Here is a 19404-nt window from a genome sequence, read left to right on the forward strand (position 1 = left end):
ACGAACCACTTCACCAATCTCTCACCCCTGCCTCTAGCAGCCTCTAGTTTATTCTCTGTGTTTATGAGCTTTGTATATTTGTTTAAGATTCCACATTTAAGTGAGATCATATAGTATTTGTTTTTCTCTGTCTGAATTTACTTCACTTAGCATAATGCCCTCAAGTTCCATCCATGTTGTCACAGATGGAAGACTACTGTTCTTTTTTATGGCTGAATAATAATCCATTGTATTTATATACCACATTTCCCTTACACATTCCTTTATTGATGGACACTTAGGTTGTATCCATGTCGTGGTTACTGTAAGTAATGCTACAGTGAACATAGAGGTGCATATATCTTTTCAAGTTAATGGTTTTTTTTCTCCAGATAAATACCCAGAAGTGGAATGGCTGGATCGTATAGTAATTCTATTTTTATTTTTTTTTAAAAGTCATCTCTGTGCCCAAAGTGGGGCTTGAACTCATGACCCCAAGATCAAGAGTCACGTGCTCCAAACAATGAATCATGGAACACTTCATCTAGAACTAATGATGTAATGTATGGGGATAAAAAAATAAATAAAAAAAAAAAAAGAAAAGAAAAGAAAATGTCAAAAAAAAAAGAGAGTCACGTGCTCTACCGACTAAATGAGCCAGGTGCCCCTATTTTTTATTTTTTAGGAGCCTCCATACTGTTTCCCATAATGGCTGCACCAATTTACATTCCCACTATCAGTACATTAGGGTTTCCTTTTCTCCACATCCTCGCCTCTTGTCTTTTTGATAATAGCAATTCTGACAGGTGTGAGGTGGTATCTCATTGTGGTTTTGATTTGCATTTCCCTGATGATTAGTGATGTTGAGCATCTTTTCATGTACCCTTTGGCTGTCTGTATCTTCTTAGGAAAAATGTTCGTTTAGATCCTCTGCCCATTTTTTAATCCATTTGTTTGTTTGTTTTTGCTATTGAGTTGCATGTATATCTTGCTCTATTTTAATATTTGAAGATTTCATTTTTAAAAAAACATCTTTTTTAGATTTATTTATTTCAGAGGGGGGGGGGAGGGAGAGAGGATGAGAGGGAGAACACACACAGGGCAAGCAGGGGAGAGGGGCAGAGGGAAAGGGAGATTGATGCAGGGCTCGATCCCAGGATCCTGAGATCATGACCTGAGTCAAAATTCAGAGTCAGCCTTTTAACTGACTGAGCCACCCAGGTACCCAAAAAACCAACCTCTGTTTTTTAGAAGTTTTAAGAAACCATTGTATTGTCATGTAACCTTTCAAACTGTTGACTTAAACCTAAGTTCAGGTTTACAGGAACTTTGTCTACTTCCGTATTCCCTATCCCTAAAAGACTCACACATGAGTACACACACACATGCGCGCGCACTAACATACATGAAGTAGTGTTATCTCTTCTGGGCTTCCATAGTATCTTGTTTATTTTTTCTAACTGCCACTTGACTTTCTGCTTATTTTTCAAATAAGAATAACAGAATTAACTTGGACATGATTTCAAAGAGGAAATAATATACCAGCAGTGCTTGCCCATGCCTCAGTTGTTCTTTGAGTTCACTTTTGATGAGGCTTACCAATGTGTCTTTTTTCTCTCCCCTCCCTAATTATCAGGTAACCAATGGCCAAGGGGAAAATAAGATGAAAAATCTACCTGTGCCCGTCTATCTCAGACCTCTAGATGAAAAAGATACATCAATGAAGGTAAATTAATTTTGAAGTTAAAGGAAATATTTCTTAAACTCTGGATGGATTCTCTTTCTAAAACCAGAAAAGTTTAAATTCTGCTTTTGTGGGTGAGGTTATTGTTTATTTTGTAATTTTAAACTGGAATACTTTGAATATCAAAGACCTGTATTCATGGGGCACCTTTCTGACTCAGTCAGTAGAATGTGCAACTCTTAATCTCAGGGTCTTGAATTCGAGCTCCACATTGGGGAGAGTTTACTTGAACGAAAGGAACAACAACCAAAAAAAGACCTGTATTCATGATCATTAGATTTTTAAAGAAATGTGAAAAGTTCTAAACATTTTTAGAGAGAAAATGACTTAATACCGCCCCCTTTTCAAATCCAAAAAGCTGTGGTGTGCTGTTGGAGTCAATTTATCAGGTGGAAAGACCAGAGATGGTGGTTCTGTTGTTGGAGCAAGTGTATTTTACAAGGATGTTGCTGGTTTGGATACAGAAGGCAGTAAACAGCGAAGTGCGTCGCAGAGTAGCTTAGACAAGTTAGACCAGGAACTTAAGGTAAGTGTGTGCATTAACATTTGACCTCCTGGTTGTAGCTTTTTGGTCCAGAACTTACTTCTGGTCCAGCTTCGAATTGGGATTATTATGCCCTTGCTTATTCCTCATGCTCTCTCTTTTTTAGATCCATTTTATGAGGTGTATTTTACATATGATAAGGTATATACACTTGAAATGGGTACAGTTCAAAGAGTTTTGACACATGTATGTACCTGTTTAAGAACAATCAAAATCAAGATATAGAACATTTTTATCATTGATCTGCTTTAACTGCTATTTTTTAGTGTACTAATTAATATTGAAAGGTGGTTGTATTTTTAGCCTTTTCAAATAATCTGAAAATAAATGCAAAACAGTATTGCCCTTTACTGTTACAACACAGTGTTATGAATTTGTACACATGCATATCATTTTAAACATTCATTCTCTTACTTTGTATACATAGGAACAGCAGAAGGAGTTAAAAAATCAAGAAGAATTATCCAGTCTAGTCTGGATCTGTACCAGCACTCATTCAGCTACAAAAGTTATCATTATTGATGCTATTCAACCAGGCAACATCCTAGACAGTTTCACTGTTTGCAACTCTCATGTTCTGTGTATAGCAAGTGTACCAGGTAAGAGGAAGCCATGTCCCTCTCTTCCTACCATCTACACCTTTTTACTGGCAGGAACTGACTTGTTTGCTGGAGGTAGTTATGCACCGCTCTCATGGAGGTTATGCTGTAGTTGGGGAAGACCAAAAATAAACTGGAAACAAATGACTAAATAAGATTAGCTGTTAGAAAAAGTTTTATCTTGGGGGCGCCTGGGTGGCTCAGTCGTTAAGCGTCTGCCTTCGGCTCAGGTCATGATCCCAGGGTCCTGGGATCGAGCCCCGCATCGGGCTCCCTGCTCCGCGGGAAGCCTGCTTCTCCCTCTCCCACTCCCCCTGCTTGTGTTCCCTCTCTTGCTGTCTCTCTCTCTCTGTCGAATAAATAAATAAAATCTTTTAAAAAAAAATTAAATAAAATAAAAAGTTTTATCTTGTTTTTTAGGAGCAAGAGAAACAGACTACCCTGCAGGAGAAGAGCTTTCCGAATCTGGACAGGTAGACAAAGCATCTTTATGTGGCAGCATGACCAGCAATAGCTCAGCAGAGACAGACAGCCTGTTGGGGGGCATCACAGTGGTTGGTTGTTCTACAGAAAGTGTGGCAGCAGCTGCCACTTCCCCGAGTACCAACGGTGCTTCTCCAGTGATGGAAAACCCACCAGGTACCACTCTCCTCCTTTCATGCCATCAGTATAGAGTCACAGCCTATTCCAGAGGCCTCATTAGGACTCCTCCTCAATTTAGATCTTGAAGTAACGAGGATGAAAGAGCTCAAAAGAAGACACTGTAATACTGTAATGCCCATTAAAACAAGAATTCTGTATTTCATGGTATAATGTGGGGAAGATGGGGTAGGGGGAGTGGAACTGTGCAGCGGTGGTTTGTGTGGGGAAATGATGGGGAGAAAAGCTCAAACTCAAAATAGTTAGCATGTTTTATTTATTTTGTAGAAAAGGAAGCAGAAAACAGTGAGGTTGATGAAAACATTCCAACAGCAGAAGAAGCAACTGAAGCCACAGAAGGCAATGCAGGGTCAGCTGAAGACACCGTGGACATCTCCCAGCCTGGCGTGTACACAGAGCACGTCTTTACAGATCCTCTGGGAGTTCAAATCCCGGAAGACCTCTCACCAGTGTATCAGTCAAGGTATGCAGATGGGTCAGTAACTTAGGAAACCAGAGAAGTATAAAAGGAACCGGGATCATCTCAAGCAGCCACAGTATTCCCGCTATGTCTCCATCTCTCCTTCCACTGCTTCTGATCTGGATTCCCACACCCCCCATGTGTTCTCTATTCCTTTTAAATTAAAAAACAAAACAAAAAACACACACAAAAAAACTTTGCCCATAAGTACAGTAGTCAAAATCTTCCTGGTCATTTTCTCCTCTGATAATGATTTTTCATTTCCATTCAAACTGTAACTGTGCCACTTTCCTCCCCAGCCCTCCTCTCCAACCCTAGTTAGCTGCGAAATTCGCAGCTTAGATTCCCCATGCGGGCTCCGATGACTTTTTTGAATTTTGTTTTCTGGCAAATAGCTCTTCCTTTAAAGCAATGGGTAATCTAGGCCCATTTAATGAATTCTTTATTTTCTGCCTTCTCTAGGCCTTTATAGAAAGCTGATGGGGATCTAGCTAAACGTGATTCTTTTTATAATTTAATACTCCTCCTCTTATAGAGCGATAACTGTCTATTAACATTTGTTAATTTAAGTCATCTGGGGCGCCTGCGTGGCTCAGTTGGTTAAGCGTCTGCCTTCGGCTCAGGTCATGATCCCAGGGTCCTGAGATTGAGTCCCAAGTCGGGCTCCCTGCTCAGCAGGGAGTCTGCTTCTCTTTCTCCCTCTGCCCGCAGCTCCCCCTGCTTATGTTCTCTCTCGCGTGCTGGGGGGGGTGCGTGTGTGTGTGTGTGTGTATGTGTGTGTCAAATAAATAGAATCTTTAAAAAAAAAAAGAAAAAGAATAAAGTCATCTTTTTGGAAATAGTTTGTCTGTTTTGAATTTGACAGCCCACTTTTTTTCTAAAAATGTTCTGACAATCCAAAAGAAGGTCATAGGAGAGAATATGAGTGTTTTAGTTTAATAATTTATTTTAGAAAAAAAAAATTTTTTTTTAAGATTTTATTTGAGGGAGCATGAGCTGAGGGAGCATGAGCTGAGGGAGAGGCAGACTCCCCACTGAGCAGGGAGCCTGATGCAGGGCTTGATCCCAGGACTCTGGGATCATGACCTGAGCCGAGGGCAGACTGTTAACCTATTGAACCAGACACTCCTTGATAATTCTTTATACTCATTCTCGTGTGTTTGTGTTTTTCCTCTTATAACAAACCATCCCTTCCTCTTTTTTCCCCTAAGAAAAAACTTATAAAATTCAAAATAACCCTAAGGGAGAACCGTAATTATAGTCTGGATATTAACTGCTGTATTACTGTCTTAACTCCCTTATCTGCACCTTGGTTCTCTCTAGTATGTTAATGTTACTTCTGGTACAACTGTTGAGATATTTATTATAAGCATTTAAATTTGGCTTTTCTGGAATGTTAGTGTTTGATATTTTTTTTCAAACTGTTAAACTAAAATGTGGAAATGTTCAGTCCCTGAAAACTGTAGCTAAGCATGCTCAGATGCTTTCCTTTCTCACCTTTCCTAGTAATGACTCAGATGCATATAAAGATCAGTTATCAGTATTGCCAAATGAACAAGACCTGGTGAGAGAAGAAGCCCAGAAAATGAGTAGCCTTTTACCGACTATGTGGCTTGGAGCTCAGAATGGCTGGTAGGTGCCAACTCTTAATATTGGAGTATCTTTAGTTTTTTACTTTTTGGAATCAGAAATAAGTAAAATGTGGTGCATAGGCATACAACAAAAAGTACATATTAAAGCAGAGAACTTTATGTACATACAGATTTTGAGATGATGTTCTCATTACCCCATAAACTGGACTTGTATTGTTTATGAATGGTAAATCATATAGTTCTTTGTCACAGAATGTTCCCTTTATGTAATATTCTTGGAAGAAGAGGTAAATAAAACTTGAAAATCTGGGTGATCCAGAAATAGAAGATCCTGAACAGCACAGAGACAGAATTATGGATGCACAGAAGGTTTATATAGGCTAGAGTGTATTCAGGAAATACCAGCGATTAAACTAATCTATTGGCTGTGAGAAGGCTCAATTCCATTCCGAACGCGAAACGTACTAGGGAAACCAGGACAGATCCCAGCCTGAAAGCTTAGGAGATGATAACTAACATTACATAGTTTGTTCATATTCTAGTAGTATGAGGAGTCTCTGAAAATTGTGCTTCTCCACAGGTTAATCAAGGTCACTAGTGCATCTTTTCCATAGGAGTCTTAATACTACAAAATGGAGGGCCAGCCCACTTTTTCTCTGAAGGACCAGAGAAGAAGTATGTTAGGCTTTGTGGCCATATGATCTCTAGCAACTTCTCAGCTCTGGCGTGTTGGTGCAGAGGCGGCCATTGTGCCGACAGCACGTCCGTAGTGGAGTGCAGCTGGGCTCTTGGAACGCTGGGTGGGCCCTGAAGGCTGGATTTCGTGCAGGTCTCAGACGTCATAAAATACTCTTGATTTTTTCCCAACCATTTACAAACGTAAAGACCATTTTTATCTTGCATGCTATACGAGGACAGGTGGAGGGCTAGATGTGGCTTGCGGGCCATAGCTTGCCACTCTCTTGATGTAAACCAGCCTGCTGTCAGAAAGTTACGGTTTGGTGTAGCAGAAGAGTAAGGTCATTTTTTAAAAACAGATTTTAGCCAAGGATTCTGAAGTATGTGGTAACCTGAAACTAACTGACCATGCATTATTCTAGTGCTGACTTTTCACTCTTCTGTGTTTCTGTTTGCTTAAGCAGCTTATTTCTTTACGTTAGACTCTCGTTGTTATTTCCTACGATTTTTGTGTTACTCTTCTTTCCTCCTAAGGGAACTTTGTGGTCATTACTAGATGTAAGCAACAACTTGATTTTCTCTATGCCTTACCAGTCTTGATTTTGTTCTTGCAGTTTGTATGTGCATTCATCTGTAGCCCAGTGGAGGAAATGTCTCCATTCTATTAAACTTAAAGATTCGATTCTCAGTATTGTGTAAGTTTTATTTTAGAAATTCTTCCTTTAAAAAATATGTATTTTGGTATAAACTATCTTTTAAGACTATTAAAGCTAACATGTGCTTCATAATTAAGTCAGTATCCAGATATTTTCCCCCTTTATGGAATCAGAGGAGCTGAGTGAGAGTGAAACTCTTACAATAAAATAAAATAGTTCCTAAGTAGAGCTTTAAGTCACACTTGTCAGGTTGATTCCTCACCATACTGTGAGTTCTGTAGTACTCTGGGGAGAGAGTACTCTGGGGAGAGAACCTATTAATTTATGTTTATTTCAGGGTACTCTTTAGACTTGGTGAGTGTGTTGACTGGGGGCATTGACTCACTAGTCCTTTTCTGTATGTCGCTATCAAAAACTCCAAAGTTCACAGAGCTGATTGTTAGTTCCACTCAAGGCATCTGTCTCTGGTCTGTGGCCCTTCTGCGATGAGAGAAGCTTGGGGCCAGAAAGTGAAATAAGAGAGTCACCACACAGGCTGTTTATTTAGTTCAGCTGACATGAAAGACTTTCTCAATGAAGAGTATATTCCAAGGTGCCCGGCTAGCTCAGTATAGAGTATGTTACTCCTGATCTTGGGGTCGTGAGTTTGAGCCCCACATTGGGTGTAGAGATGACTTTAAAAAAAAAAAGTATTCTTCAGGTTCTGGTGTAAGCTTCTTGGCTGTCACAGATTGGCCCCCTGAGAGCCTCTGAACTAGTTCAGTGGCATGTGGTCCCCCCCGCATTCCCAGATGGAGAATTCTGACATTCCTTTTGCTGTTTGCAGACATGTGAAAGGAATTGTTTTAGTGGCCCTGGCTGATGGCACCCTTGCAATCTTTCACAGAGGAATTGGTGAGTTGTTATGAATATAGAATGTGCGCAGTTTGTTGCTTTGCAAAAGCATTTTCTAGCAGATTGGACTATGTTTTAAAGAAATGATAATAAGAGAAAGAATAAAGGTTTAAACTGAACACTAACAGTGTATGACTTAAGTAATTATGTGAGTGCACGTAGTTTATCATTTCAAGGTACTCTGACATAATGTGATATGGAGGCACTTGTTTCTCATTCATACACTTCTTCAGTTAGGAGAAATTTAGTGAGAGGGAAGGTTTTCTTCGTTGTTGTTGTTCAGTATTTTTAAAATAATTTGCATCCACTTATATTTGGAAAGTTTTAAAAGTTTTTAATTGGATATGGTTTAATCATTTTCGTGTCCTGTGATTTCTGTTCTTCCTCTTTAAAACCAGTGTATCTATCATCTGCAGATGGGAGGGGTGATGGAGGTCCAAAAACCTGCCTTGAGTTATAAGAGAACTAGGGAAGCGAGCATGTGACACTTCCTAACTCCTTGGTATATGTATCAGCCAGAAATGATCATTCATTTCCTACCTGCTAGATTGCTAGAGCAGGAAAATATTCCATAAGCATAGATACACTAAATTCGTATTTTAGCAAGACTTTTCCCCAAGTCTCATATCTTTTGGGGCTTGGAAAAATAAAGGGTAGATGATGATTAGGTGTCTTTGTAACTGGCTGGTACCTAGAATTTGCTGGCTAATGACTCCTTATCATCAGAAAGTGAGGGGGCTCTGTTTTACCTTGTTCAGACCCTTTGTACACTTTATCTGAGCTTAATCCTCACCGCAACTTATGAAGAAGATTCTGTTGTCATCCTCATTTTATAGATGAGGAAACTGGAGGCCCAGAGGCTTGTATTTTTTTTTATTTTTAAGATTTTATTTATTTATTTGACGGAGAGACACAGCGAGAGAGGGAACACAAGCAGGGGGAGTGGGAGAGGGAGAAGCAGGCTTCCCGCTGAGCAGGGAGCTGATGCAGGGCTCGATCCCAGGACTCTGGGATCATGACCTGAGCTGAAGGCAGACGCTTACGACTGAGCCACCCAGGCGCCCCTGGAGGCACAGAGGCTTTTAGTCATTTTGTGGTCAGTCAGCTAAGAAGTGCAAAAGCTTAGAAAAAATGTGGTAATAAATGTTTTGGCAAGCTGAATCCAAAATTATATTTCAGAACAGACAAAAGACATGTAATAAGATAAATGTCAAGTTCTGTGTTGGGGTTCAGAAGAGTAAAAAGGGGACAACATGTCTGAAGAATGAGAAATACCTAAAGGTTGGCCCCAAACTTAATATAAGTTACTGAGCACCTTCAGCCTCCTAGAAATCTCTGTCCAGACCATGGCTTGTGATAATCCTGCTCCACTCTGGTAGATAGATAGCATATTAAACAAACACAGACAAAGTGGAGTTAGGATAAAGGGTCTGTAAACTGGGATATGTACAGAACACATCCCGAGAGTGCTTCATTTTGAGAGTAGAAAACATAGGGCAGTAACAAAGAAGTGGGACTGAATTCTTCTGTGTCTATTGCACAAGGCTACAGACTGATGGGTGATGACACTCAAGGATGAACTACTTAGGTGTGGGGAGTATTTTTCAGACAGTTACAGCTTTTGGAAAATGGAACAGCTGCTTTGTGAGGCAGTACGTTTTCTTTCACTGAAACTGTTCAAGCAGAGTCTACAGAGCAAGCTTTCAGTGGCTGATTGTCATTTGTATTTCTGCCATCAGAAGTTATTGTGTAATTCCTAAAGTGTTAGCAATGTGTTGTCCTTAACATATACAAGATACATCAAAATGCAAGTGAGAGAGAGATATTATCCAGAAAATAATATCAAATCCACTCTAATTCTTAAACCATTATAATAAACGGATAACTTCTGGCTGATTGATCACATCACTGCAAGGGAGTATGGAGATCCAGGCACTGGGTGGCTCATTGGACCAGATGCCCTCTGAGATCTCTTCCCCAACTGTGCAGTAGATAGAAGGAGAGAATTCAGTCTCTGCAAAGAAAAGATAAACAGTCCTATGTGGTATTTTGCAGTGCGTCACCAATAAATTTATTAATGCACCCAAATAGAATGTTTCTTGTGTTAAAATTGAGTAAAAGGTGGTATGCATTAACTAATAATTTGTTTCTTATTTTAAAGATGGGCAGTGGGATTTGTCAAACTATCACCTGTTAGACCTTGGACGGCCTCACCATTCCATCCGCTGCATGACTGTGGTACATGACAAAGTCTGGTGTGGCTATAGGAACAAAATCTATGTGGTTCAGCCAAAGGCTATGAAAATAGAGGTAAGTTAACCTATGCTTTCTGTATTTACTGAATTTGTATTTTCTGAAGACTATAATTATATTTAGCTTCTTTAGAAACTGTTTTCTGAATCTGTGTGTTTTAGGGCACATCGGTGATGGATTGGATGACAGCTTTTTTTTTTTTTTTTTTTAAGATTTTTTATTTTATTTATTTGAGAGAGAGAGAGAGAGAGATAGCAGGAGCTGGAGGGAGGAGCAGAGGGAGAGAAAGAAGCAGATTCCCCGCTGAGCAGGAAGCCCGATACGGGCTCTATCCCCAGGATCCTGGGATCATGACCTGACCCCAAGGCAGACGCCTAACAATCTGAGCCACCCAGGCGTCCCTGGATGACAGCTTTCTGTGTTACTTCACCTCTCTTGCCACTTTTGACTATGGTGGGAAGTGTTTTTTTTAAGGAAGGGAGGATTCACACATGAATGTTTAAATGTGTGTCTGAATATCCATAGATGCAATATGTGTATTATTTGGATACTTGGTTCTTGATATGTTTAATTACGTGTGGGTTGTTTGGGAGGAGGTTTCCCACGTCTCTGTCACTCCATGTGGATCCAGGAAAATCCATACATGTGTCATAGACTGAGAAATAAGATTGCAGTGGCATCTTGTTATAAAAATAAAAACCTCTTAGCATTGCTCTCTTAAAAGTTTTGCCACAATACATAAATTCATTCTAATTATTTAAGAAAAAGAAAAAGGGCAGGAAAATTTTAAGGTAAAAGTCCTTATTCCTTTGTTCCAAATCCCATTTGGTTTCCTAGAAGTCCCAAAGTTAATCCTTTGGTGGGATTTTTTTCTCCCAAATCTAGTTCCTACATGCACACAGAGCAATGTAGGTTCCTTTTTGTTTAATTTTAAATAGGCTCTTACTTCATGCGTTGCTCTGCAGCAATACAACATCCTGAGATCAAATTCAGTCTTTTTGTTGAACACTGTTAGAGTCTGGATATGCCAATATTACTTTGGTAAGTTGATATCCTACGCAGTGCCGAAATCTAGCATCCTTAAGTTGTTTGTTCTTCGTTTTCTTTTACAGTCCGGGATAGAAGCATTTGCGTATGTAAAAGTAATCCTATTTAATAAAATAGTATTTAGGCTCCTCTTTTAATATACGGTCTGCCAAATTGTTGTGCAGATTAGCACAGTTTTTAAACATGAACTCCTGCTTAATCAAAGTAACGCTGTGGTCAAACAATCTTTCCTAGAAATCCTTTGACGCACACCCCAGGAAGGAGAGCCAGGTGCGGCAGCTTGCATGGGTGGGTGACGGTGTGTGGGTCTCCATTCGTTTGGACTCCACACTTCGTCTCTATCATGCACACACTTACCAGCACCTACAGGATGTGGACATTGAGCCTTATGTAAGCAAAATGTTAGGTAAGCTTCCAAAGCATTCTATCTATGTCAGTTGAAGAAAACGTTTTATTTTTAAATGGTCTCAAATGCTAGGTAGAACGAATGAATAAGTTGCCTCAGGACTAGTGAGCTCTTATCACTGAGAGTGTCAGGCAGATGCTCCGTGCACCCTGTGGTTCTTGACAGAAATTTGGGATCATTTTTGACTCCTGTCTTATTCCCCACACCTAATCCATCACTGGGAGCTGTCAAGTCTGTCTCCAAAAATATCCTAAATCGGTTACTTCTTTATCTCTACTATTATCCCTGCAGACCAGGCCACCATCCTTACCCCCCTAGATAACTGTGAGCCTCATAACTGGTCTCTGTGTTTCTACTCCAGTCTGTTCCCAGCATAGTAACCAGTGTGCCGGTACCACCATGACATACTTATGTAACACCAGCCACTTTTAGAATATTCCTACCTTTAGGTGAGGTGACATTCTGTGACAACACCAGAAGAACTGGTCCAGGGGCCTGGACTACTCTCCTCACTCGCTCTGGTCTGCTCACACTGACCTGAGCTCACCAAGTTCCTTCCCATTTCAGGCCCCTCACATGTGTTAGAGCCTCTGCTGGGGAAGTTCTTCTCGGTCCCTTTTTACTTGGCTTTCAGGCTGTAGCTTACATGTCACATGGAGCACAGACCTTGCCTGTTCTCCCAATTTGATTAAGTCCTCTCATGCTTTCCCTTCTTGGGCTTATTATTGTGGTTGCACCAATAATATTAGATTCTTGTTTGTTGTCTCTCTTCCCCCAAAGATCAGAAGCCCCACAAAGGGCAGGGACCATCTCTGGCTTGGTCCCTGCTTTATCCTTAGCTCCTAATCTAGCACTCTGAGTATTAGGAATGTCATAAACGCAAACTAATTTCAGGAATAGACTTTTTTTTCTTTTTCTTTTTTTTTTTTTTAAAGATTTTATGTGTTTTAGAGAGCGTGCACAAGCGGGGAAGGGGTTAGAGGGGAGGGAGGAGGAGAAAGAATCTGATGCAGACTCTGCACCGAGCACGAAGCCCGATGGAGGGCTTGATCCCAGGACTGCAAGATCATGACCTCAGCCAAAACCAAGAGTCCGACGCTTAAACAACTGAGCCACCCAGGCCCCCAATTTCAGGAATATACTTTGACCATAGGTTAAAGATCTCTAGCTTAGACTGAATGGAGTTAAGGCTCCTTCTAACACTGTGATCATATTCTGTTCTTATAAGTAGAACTTGTAACTAAATAAATGCTCTTTGTCTTAAATGTATGATTATCTGTTTAAGAATTTTCCTTTCAACTCTCAGAAAATAAAATCAGTTGTAAAAATTCCCTTCAAATCAAAAAAGTGCATCCATTCTCCCTAAATTATATGCCTATGATACCCTAAAATTTCTAAACTGCTCTAGAATAAAAATATGTAAACAAGGAAAGATTATAAATTTTGTTAAAGATTGTTTTTATCTATGCAAAGAAACTTAAGGCAAAGCAGAACTCTTTTAGCTTATAAAAACAAAGGACATTTGATTTTCCAATCTAGCAAACTCTGTTTTTGTTGTTTTTTGTTTTGGGTTTGTTTTGGCAGCTCCCTAATTAAATCTTGTGTCATACCTCCTGATCAACAGTATTTTCTTTCTGAATGATAATGTAATGTCAGCCACTTGTAGAATTTTTTTTTTTTTTTAAGATTTTATTTATTTGACAGAGAGAGACACAGCACGAGAGGGAACACAAGCAGGGGGAGTGGGAGGGAGAAGCAGGCTTCCCGCGGAGCAGGGATCCCGATGTGGGGCTTGATCCCAGGACCCTGGGATCATGACCTGAGCTGAAGGCAGACGCTTAACGACTGAGCCACCCAGGCGCCCTAGAATTTTTTTTTTTTAAGATTTTTATTTATTTATTTATTTATTTATTTGACAGAGACAGACAGAGCACAAGCAGGGGTAGCAGCAGAGGGAGAGGGAGAAGCAGACTGTCCACTGAGCAGGGAGCCCGATGCAGGGCTTGATCCCAGGACCCCTGAGGTCATGACCTGTGCCAAAGGCAGACGCTTAACCGACTGAGCCTCCCAGGGGTCCCAGAATTTTCTTTTTTCATTAACAATGAGTTATCAGATAGGTGATAAAGCCCAATGAAAGTTTGCTTTGATGTGCACCTTCAGGAAATATCCAACTAGCTCTGGTCACATTTCTTCTCTCTTAAAATTAATCCAGCCATTCTGAGGGACTTGGAACCTAAAACATCATCTGCTCTAGTTTCTCAATAAAAAATTTTCCCCCCACTGTACAGGTACTGGAAAACTGGGCTTCTCTTTTGTGCGGATCACAGCTCTTATGGTGTCTTGCAATCGTTTGTGGGTGGGAACAGGAAACGGTGTCATTATCTCCATCCCATTGACAGAAAGTAAGTATATTTTTAGCTGATTGTCACAATGCAAACAGAAGAGTTGCAGGGTATAGTTGTGTCCAGAATTCAAACAAAAGGAATGATTTTGGTATTGGCAAATCTGGTAATTCAGGAAATCAAGCTGATGACAAAGACCTAACTATTGTTCCTTCATCACTTCTACAAAACTTATAAATTTTAGTGAATTAACAGTGTCCATGTGTCAGGACCAACGTTTATAACTAAAAAATGTTCCATTGTGAGAGGCTCCTTTTCTCAATTCAGGAACCGTAGTCCTATTTCATTATTTAAATAAAGCATGAAGTCTGGCTTTCTTCCAGTGTTAGTACATCAATATCTAGAAACGGCCTAGAACCATTCTGGTTCTTCACAGTCCTCTGGCAGTTCCTTTGGATGTTCCACTTGGCTTATTTGAGGTTTTGAAAATGTTGTGGGAAAAGTTTCTTAGGTCAGCAAGAGCTTCGTGATGCTGGAGAGAAGCCATCTCTCCTGTATGTGAAAAGGATGTGAACAAAATGTACATTGTATGTTTTTTATATTATGTTTCATTATTGTTATTTTTGTGAACAAAATGTACATTGTTTTTCATATTATGTTCCATTACATTGATTATTCATCAAATGAGCATTTTTGTGTTACAGAATTCGTGGGCCAGGAATGGTTTGAAAACCAGTGCCATAAGTCCAGAAAATAAGTTGATAACTAAATAAAATAGTTCTGAGGAATTTCCCTACCTTTCTTTAGGGAGAAGGGGGGACGCTTGGGGGGTAGTCTATCTGGAGCCTTTGAAGAACCTAAATTCTTAATCCCAGCTATCTTTTGTGCAATTACTTACAAATCTACAGGAGTTGATGTCACTTCTTTGTAAAAGAGAGTTCCATTTTAGCATAGCTATTTGAACCAGATTTCTTAAAGAAAAGGGGGAAATATTCGCATTTAGGAAACGCTCCCTGATAAATCAGTTCTTCTTCTCTGAAATGGCTTTATAATTAAGAAAAGCAAAATCACAGTAAATCATACTGTCCTTTTTGAGCAGAGATCTTGTACAGAGGCTTTGGTAAGAACTTTCCGTGTTACTTGGTGTTATACCAAGTTGGATTTTGTTAATGTAGTGAGGAGCTTAGAAGAGAAGGCGCGAGAGTGGAGGCTCATGGTAGTGCCCATCCCCCTGCCGTGCACCTCTCCATGTGCCTTTCCTCCTCTCTCACTGTAGCTGTAATCCTCCACCAGGGACGCTTACTGGGGCTGAGGGGTAAGTGCAGAGCCTGGACCCAGCTCTTCTTCCTGGCTTCTGATGGCCACTGGGAGGCTGTCCTCCAGCTCTAGACGCCCTCTTGAATGTTCCTAAATGCCATCCACTCAGTCACTGCATCGCAGCAGGTGTTCTGTTGGTTTTGTTTTTTAACGTTTGTTACATGGCCACCAAACTACTGCTCAGCCGCTTAGTGTATTTATCATCTTTTGTTGCAGCTGAACTTTCTTCCAGACTTTGTTTTCCTTCCAGTAAAAACACGACACATCTCTTAAAACTGTCATTAATCTCCATTGTTTACTCTTATTACCGACCATGTTTCTTTCATTCACTTACTGGCCCATGGAATGGGGATGTTTTGTGAGTCTGGTTGTTCTAAAATAATGCAGCAAGCCGTCAGTCTGGTGTAAATATTTAAAAGCTACTCTATTGCAGTGGCTGTAGCCTTTTAAACACAGCTTTTTACCACCCCCTCAAGGGAGATTCTCGTACCACAGGGGAGAAAAATCAGAAGATAAAACTATGAAATTTTTATTTAACAATATACCCATTTACTGTAAACTGTGTAACGGGTTAGTCTTCTAAAATGGGGATTTAAAAAATAAATAAATAAAAATAAAACAGACATACCTAAGATTCAAATCTGGTTTTCTTAAACTAAGTTTGTTTTTGTTTTTGTTTTAATTAATAGATATGTTTAAAAACTAAGTGTAGTTATTGCTAGACTGGCAAAATCCCCTACTCCATTTACTGAGGTACTTAAAAATAACTAGCATGCTATGTTACCTTTTTTTCCCAGCTTTGTCTTGAGTTGGCATTGCTGCCCTTGTTTTTACCTCAACTGGCTGTAGCTTTTAGATAATAATCATAAGGATTAACCAGTAACACCCTACATCATTACTGTTTCCAAGGGGAAAATATTTGGTCTTTGGTTTTTCTGTTGCAGCAAATAAAACCTCAGGAGCACCAGGAAATCGTCCTGGAAGTGTAATCCGAGTGTATGGTGATGAAAACAGCGATAAAGTGACTCCAGGGACATTTATACCCTATTGTTCAATGGCGCATGCACAGCTTTGCTTCCATGGGCACCGGGATGCTGTGAAATTCTTTGTGGCAGTCCCAGGTGAGTTAGATTATTCTGTCAAGAGGTTGCATATAATTGTCTCTCTTCTATCCCTTGGTTCCACTACCTAGTCTAATGCAAAGAACTGGAATTACAAATAATTCCAATATAATATATGAAAAGTTGTGACGGAGGTATGGATAAAGCACTGTAGGGACATTTGAATGAAATTGTTTTGGAATCTCTCTCTCTCCCCAAAAACAAACTTGCCGATTTTTATTTAAGAGGCCTGCTCGCTTTTGAAAAGCAGTGGTAGGTACTATTTTGTCACCGCAGAATACCAGAAATAATCGTGGCCAAATACTAGAAAGAAGCCCCTGTCGTCAAGATCGTATATAGGAAGAGGAGACTGTGCTCCCGGGCCTGTCTCAGTGTTGTGGCAAAGGGCGGCAGACTGGGAGTCCCCGCCTCGCCCTTGCCTAGTTATCTTGAGCAAGTCACTTCACCTCTGAGACTCGTCCTCATTTCCTAAGTGGACATGACTAATCTCTGCTTTGCTGACCTCGTTTGTTGTGAAAGTTAACAAAAGTGCTTTGGAACTATAAAGCTCCATCTATCTAGATGAAAGGTGGCAGTGGTGCTGTCCAGAGAAAAAGGTTCTGTCCATTAAGAATACTAAACTGATGTGACTGACCATCTGCAAGCAGGTCCCACATTTTGAATTCTTTCCCCCCATAAGATGCAAGTTTTGGAGCTCTACAAAGTTCAACTCTGACTTCGCCACACCAGCTGTGTGACGTTGGACGTGATAGCGTCTCAGTGCGTTAGGGTTCTTCAGAGAAGCAGAACCGATAGGGTATGAGAGAGAACGAGAGATTGATTTAGTTTAAGGAATTGGCTCATGTGATTCTGGGGGCTTCAGGTCTGAAATCTGTAGGGAGTCCGGCAGGCTGGAGACCCAGGAAAGAGTTGATGTTGCAGCTGGAGTCCAAAGGCAGTCTAGAGGCAGAATTCGTCCTTCCTCAGGGGACCTATCTTTTTCTCGGAAGGCCTTCAGCTGATTGATGAGGCCCACCCACATTATGGAGAATAATCTGCTTGACTCACGTCCACTGATTTCAGTGTGGATTATATCTAAAAAATACCTAGACTGGAGTTTGGCCACATATCTGTGCACCAAAGCCTAGTCAGGTTGACACATAAACTGAACCATCGTCTTCATTTTCCTGAGGGTGTTCCGAAGATCAGATGATTCAGTGTACATAGTGTGGCTGGCACATAGTATCCTAATCAGTTACTCAGTATTCTTAACAACATGGTAATGAGCTTCCTGAAACATACACCTTGTATATTTACATAGTCATTTCCTTAGGATAAATTCCTAAAAATGGAATTGCTGATAGTAGTATCTTTTTGCTTTTGTGAAAAAAGGGTCCTAGAATCCCCTTTGAGTCTGTTGTATTCTTCTAATCCCGTTCCCTTCCCCTTTTCCTCTCCATGTGCTACTACAGTCCTGAAGTTGACAAGTATCCTGCCATGTTTTTATATTTTTACATTTGAACAAATCTATAAACTATGTGTAGTCTTTTCAAATTTGTGTCTTTGAACTTAAATGTTGTATATATATTCAACTCTCTTCTCATTTTTTTTAATTTATTAATGTTTATACATAAAAATCTAGTTCATTTAACTATGGCATATTAAAGGTTTCTCTCCCATTTCATGCTCAAGGATTCTACCTTAGAACTTAAATTTAGAATAAATGGCACATTCACTAGTAATTTTATTTGCATAATCTAAATGATAAATAAGATGTAATTTTCTTAAATATGAGAGGAATACGATGGATTTAAAATACATTTAAATATTAATTATGCATATCCAAACTCACAGGGCATACATTGAAGACCTTTCTTACAGAGATGCACGCGTACCCTTTCCTTTGTCCCTCAGGTCAAAAGATGTAGATCATAATAGTCTGAAGCAGGCAGCGAAGACCAGCCTGGCCACACACAGATCTCATAATGGGTTTTGGACGCATTTGCTTTGGTACAAAATGGCTCTACTTAGATTTTCAAATTGTGTTCTTAGGACCTTTGTGGATATTTTCTGATCATGTAGAGGCTTCTGCCATTCCCAGTACTTTGGTTGTATCAGAATATATTTACCTTTTTGTTCAACTTTCTGAAAATATTCAGAGAAAATGAGTCTTCCCCACCCGTCTGTGATAAGTAACATCCACTTCTGTTCTTGCACAAATAGGTCAAGTCGTCAGCCCGCAAAGTGGCAGTAGTGACACAGATCTAACAGGTGACAAGGCAGGGCCATCGACACAGGAGCCTGGCAGCCAGATGCCCTTGAAGTCTATGCTCGTCATCAGTGGAGGAGAGGGCTACATTGACTTCCGGATGGGTAAGTCATGGGTCCTGGCCACTGTGCTCTGTAATGTGGATTTTCACTCATAGTAAACAAGAATCTACTCTGGTAAGTGATTTCTGAGAGGTTTTCTTTGAATTCTTGACTTGCGAAAGGACTTTATATTTCCCCTTTTCCTTACTTCTTTGTTTTTAAGTTTCTTTTTATACCCCAGTGTATTTGTTTGAAGGAGCATTCGAAAATAGCAGGGTTTAGGGTGCCTGGCTGGCTCAGTAGAGCATGCAGCTCTTGATCTTGGGGTTGTGGGTTCGAGCCACCCACCCCATGGTGGGTGTGGAGATTACTTAAAAAAAGAAGAAGAAGAAAAAAAACACCCTGCATTATCTGCAAATAAAATTTGATGAAAAAATAAGACTCTTGTTGACATGTATCACCCACCATTTAAAAAAAAAAAAAAACGGGGTTGGGTCAAATATGGATGTGTATGTGAAGAGCATAAGATAAGGAGTCAGAGGGCCTTGGGCAAATCATTCGGCCTCCCAGAAGCCCAGTTTCCTCACCTGCAAAAGGGAGAAATAAAAATACTTCATGAAGTGGTGTTTGTATCAAAATGGATTTTATTTGTTCTTTTTCTCACTTTACAAACATTATTGCTAGGTGCCTGTCAGCCTTAAGCTTGAGATGCAGACACAGATCAGACAAAGCCTGCGTCCGGCTTTGGAATTATGGAAGAGTGCAGAGATAGAAATGTGCTAATAGGGGCGCCTGGGTGGCTCAGTTGGTTAAGCGACTGCCT

General features: G+C 40.1%; 1 protein-coding gene across 7 annotated transcripts in view; it reads left to right on the forward strand.

Moving 5' to 3' along the window:
* SPAG9 (sperm associated antigen 9) overlaps nt 1–19404 on the forward strand; it is a 139132-nt gene that overhangs the window by 110212 nt on the left and 9516 nt on the right. For 4 of the 7 annotated variants that reach the window (XM_035026825.1, XM_035026826.1, XM_035026829.1 and 1 more), the window contains 14 exons: nt 1616–1705; nt 2082–2249; nt 2695–2866; nt 3287–3505; nt 3794–3989; nt 5493–5618; nt 6871–6951; nt 7739–7806; nt 9968–10116; nt 11341–11512; nt 13801–13914; nt 15131–15169; nt 16116–16292; nt 18495–18644. In XM_035026825.1, the coding sequence (XP_034882716.1) occupies nt 1616–1705; nt 2082–2249; nt 2695–2866; nt 3287–3505; nt 3794–3989; nt 5493–5618; nt 6871–6951; nt 7739–7806; nt 9968–10116; nt 11341–11512; nt 13801–13914; nt 15131–15169; nt 16116–16292; nt 18495–18644 (1921 nt within the window). The remainder of the gene's footprint in view (nt 1–1615; nt 1706–2081; nt 2250–2694; nt 2867–3286; nt 3506–3793; nt 3990–5492; nt 5619–6870; nt 6952–7738; nt 7807–9967; nt 10117–11340; nt 11513–13800; nt 13915–15130; nt 15170–16115; nt 16293–18494; nt 18645–19404) is intronic. The other 3 variants (XM_035026831.1, XM_035026827.1, XM_035026828.1) reach the window with 1 other exon arrangement.

The sequence above is a fragment of the Mirounga leonina genome, unplaced genomic scaffold (assembly GCF_011800145.1).
Source record: "Mirounga leonina isolate KUSES-001 unplaced genomic scaffold, KU_Mleo_1.0 Mir_200, whole genome shotgun sequence".
Lineage (NCBI taxonomy): Eukaryota > Metazoa > Chordata > Mammalia > Carnivora > Phocidae > Mirounga > Mirounga leonina.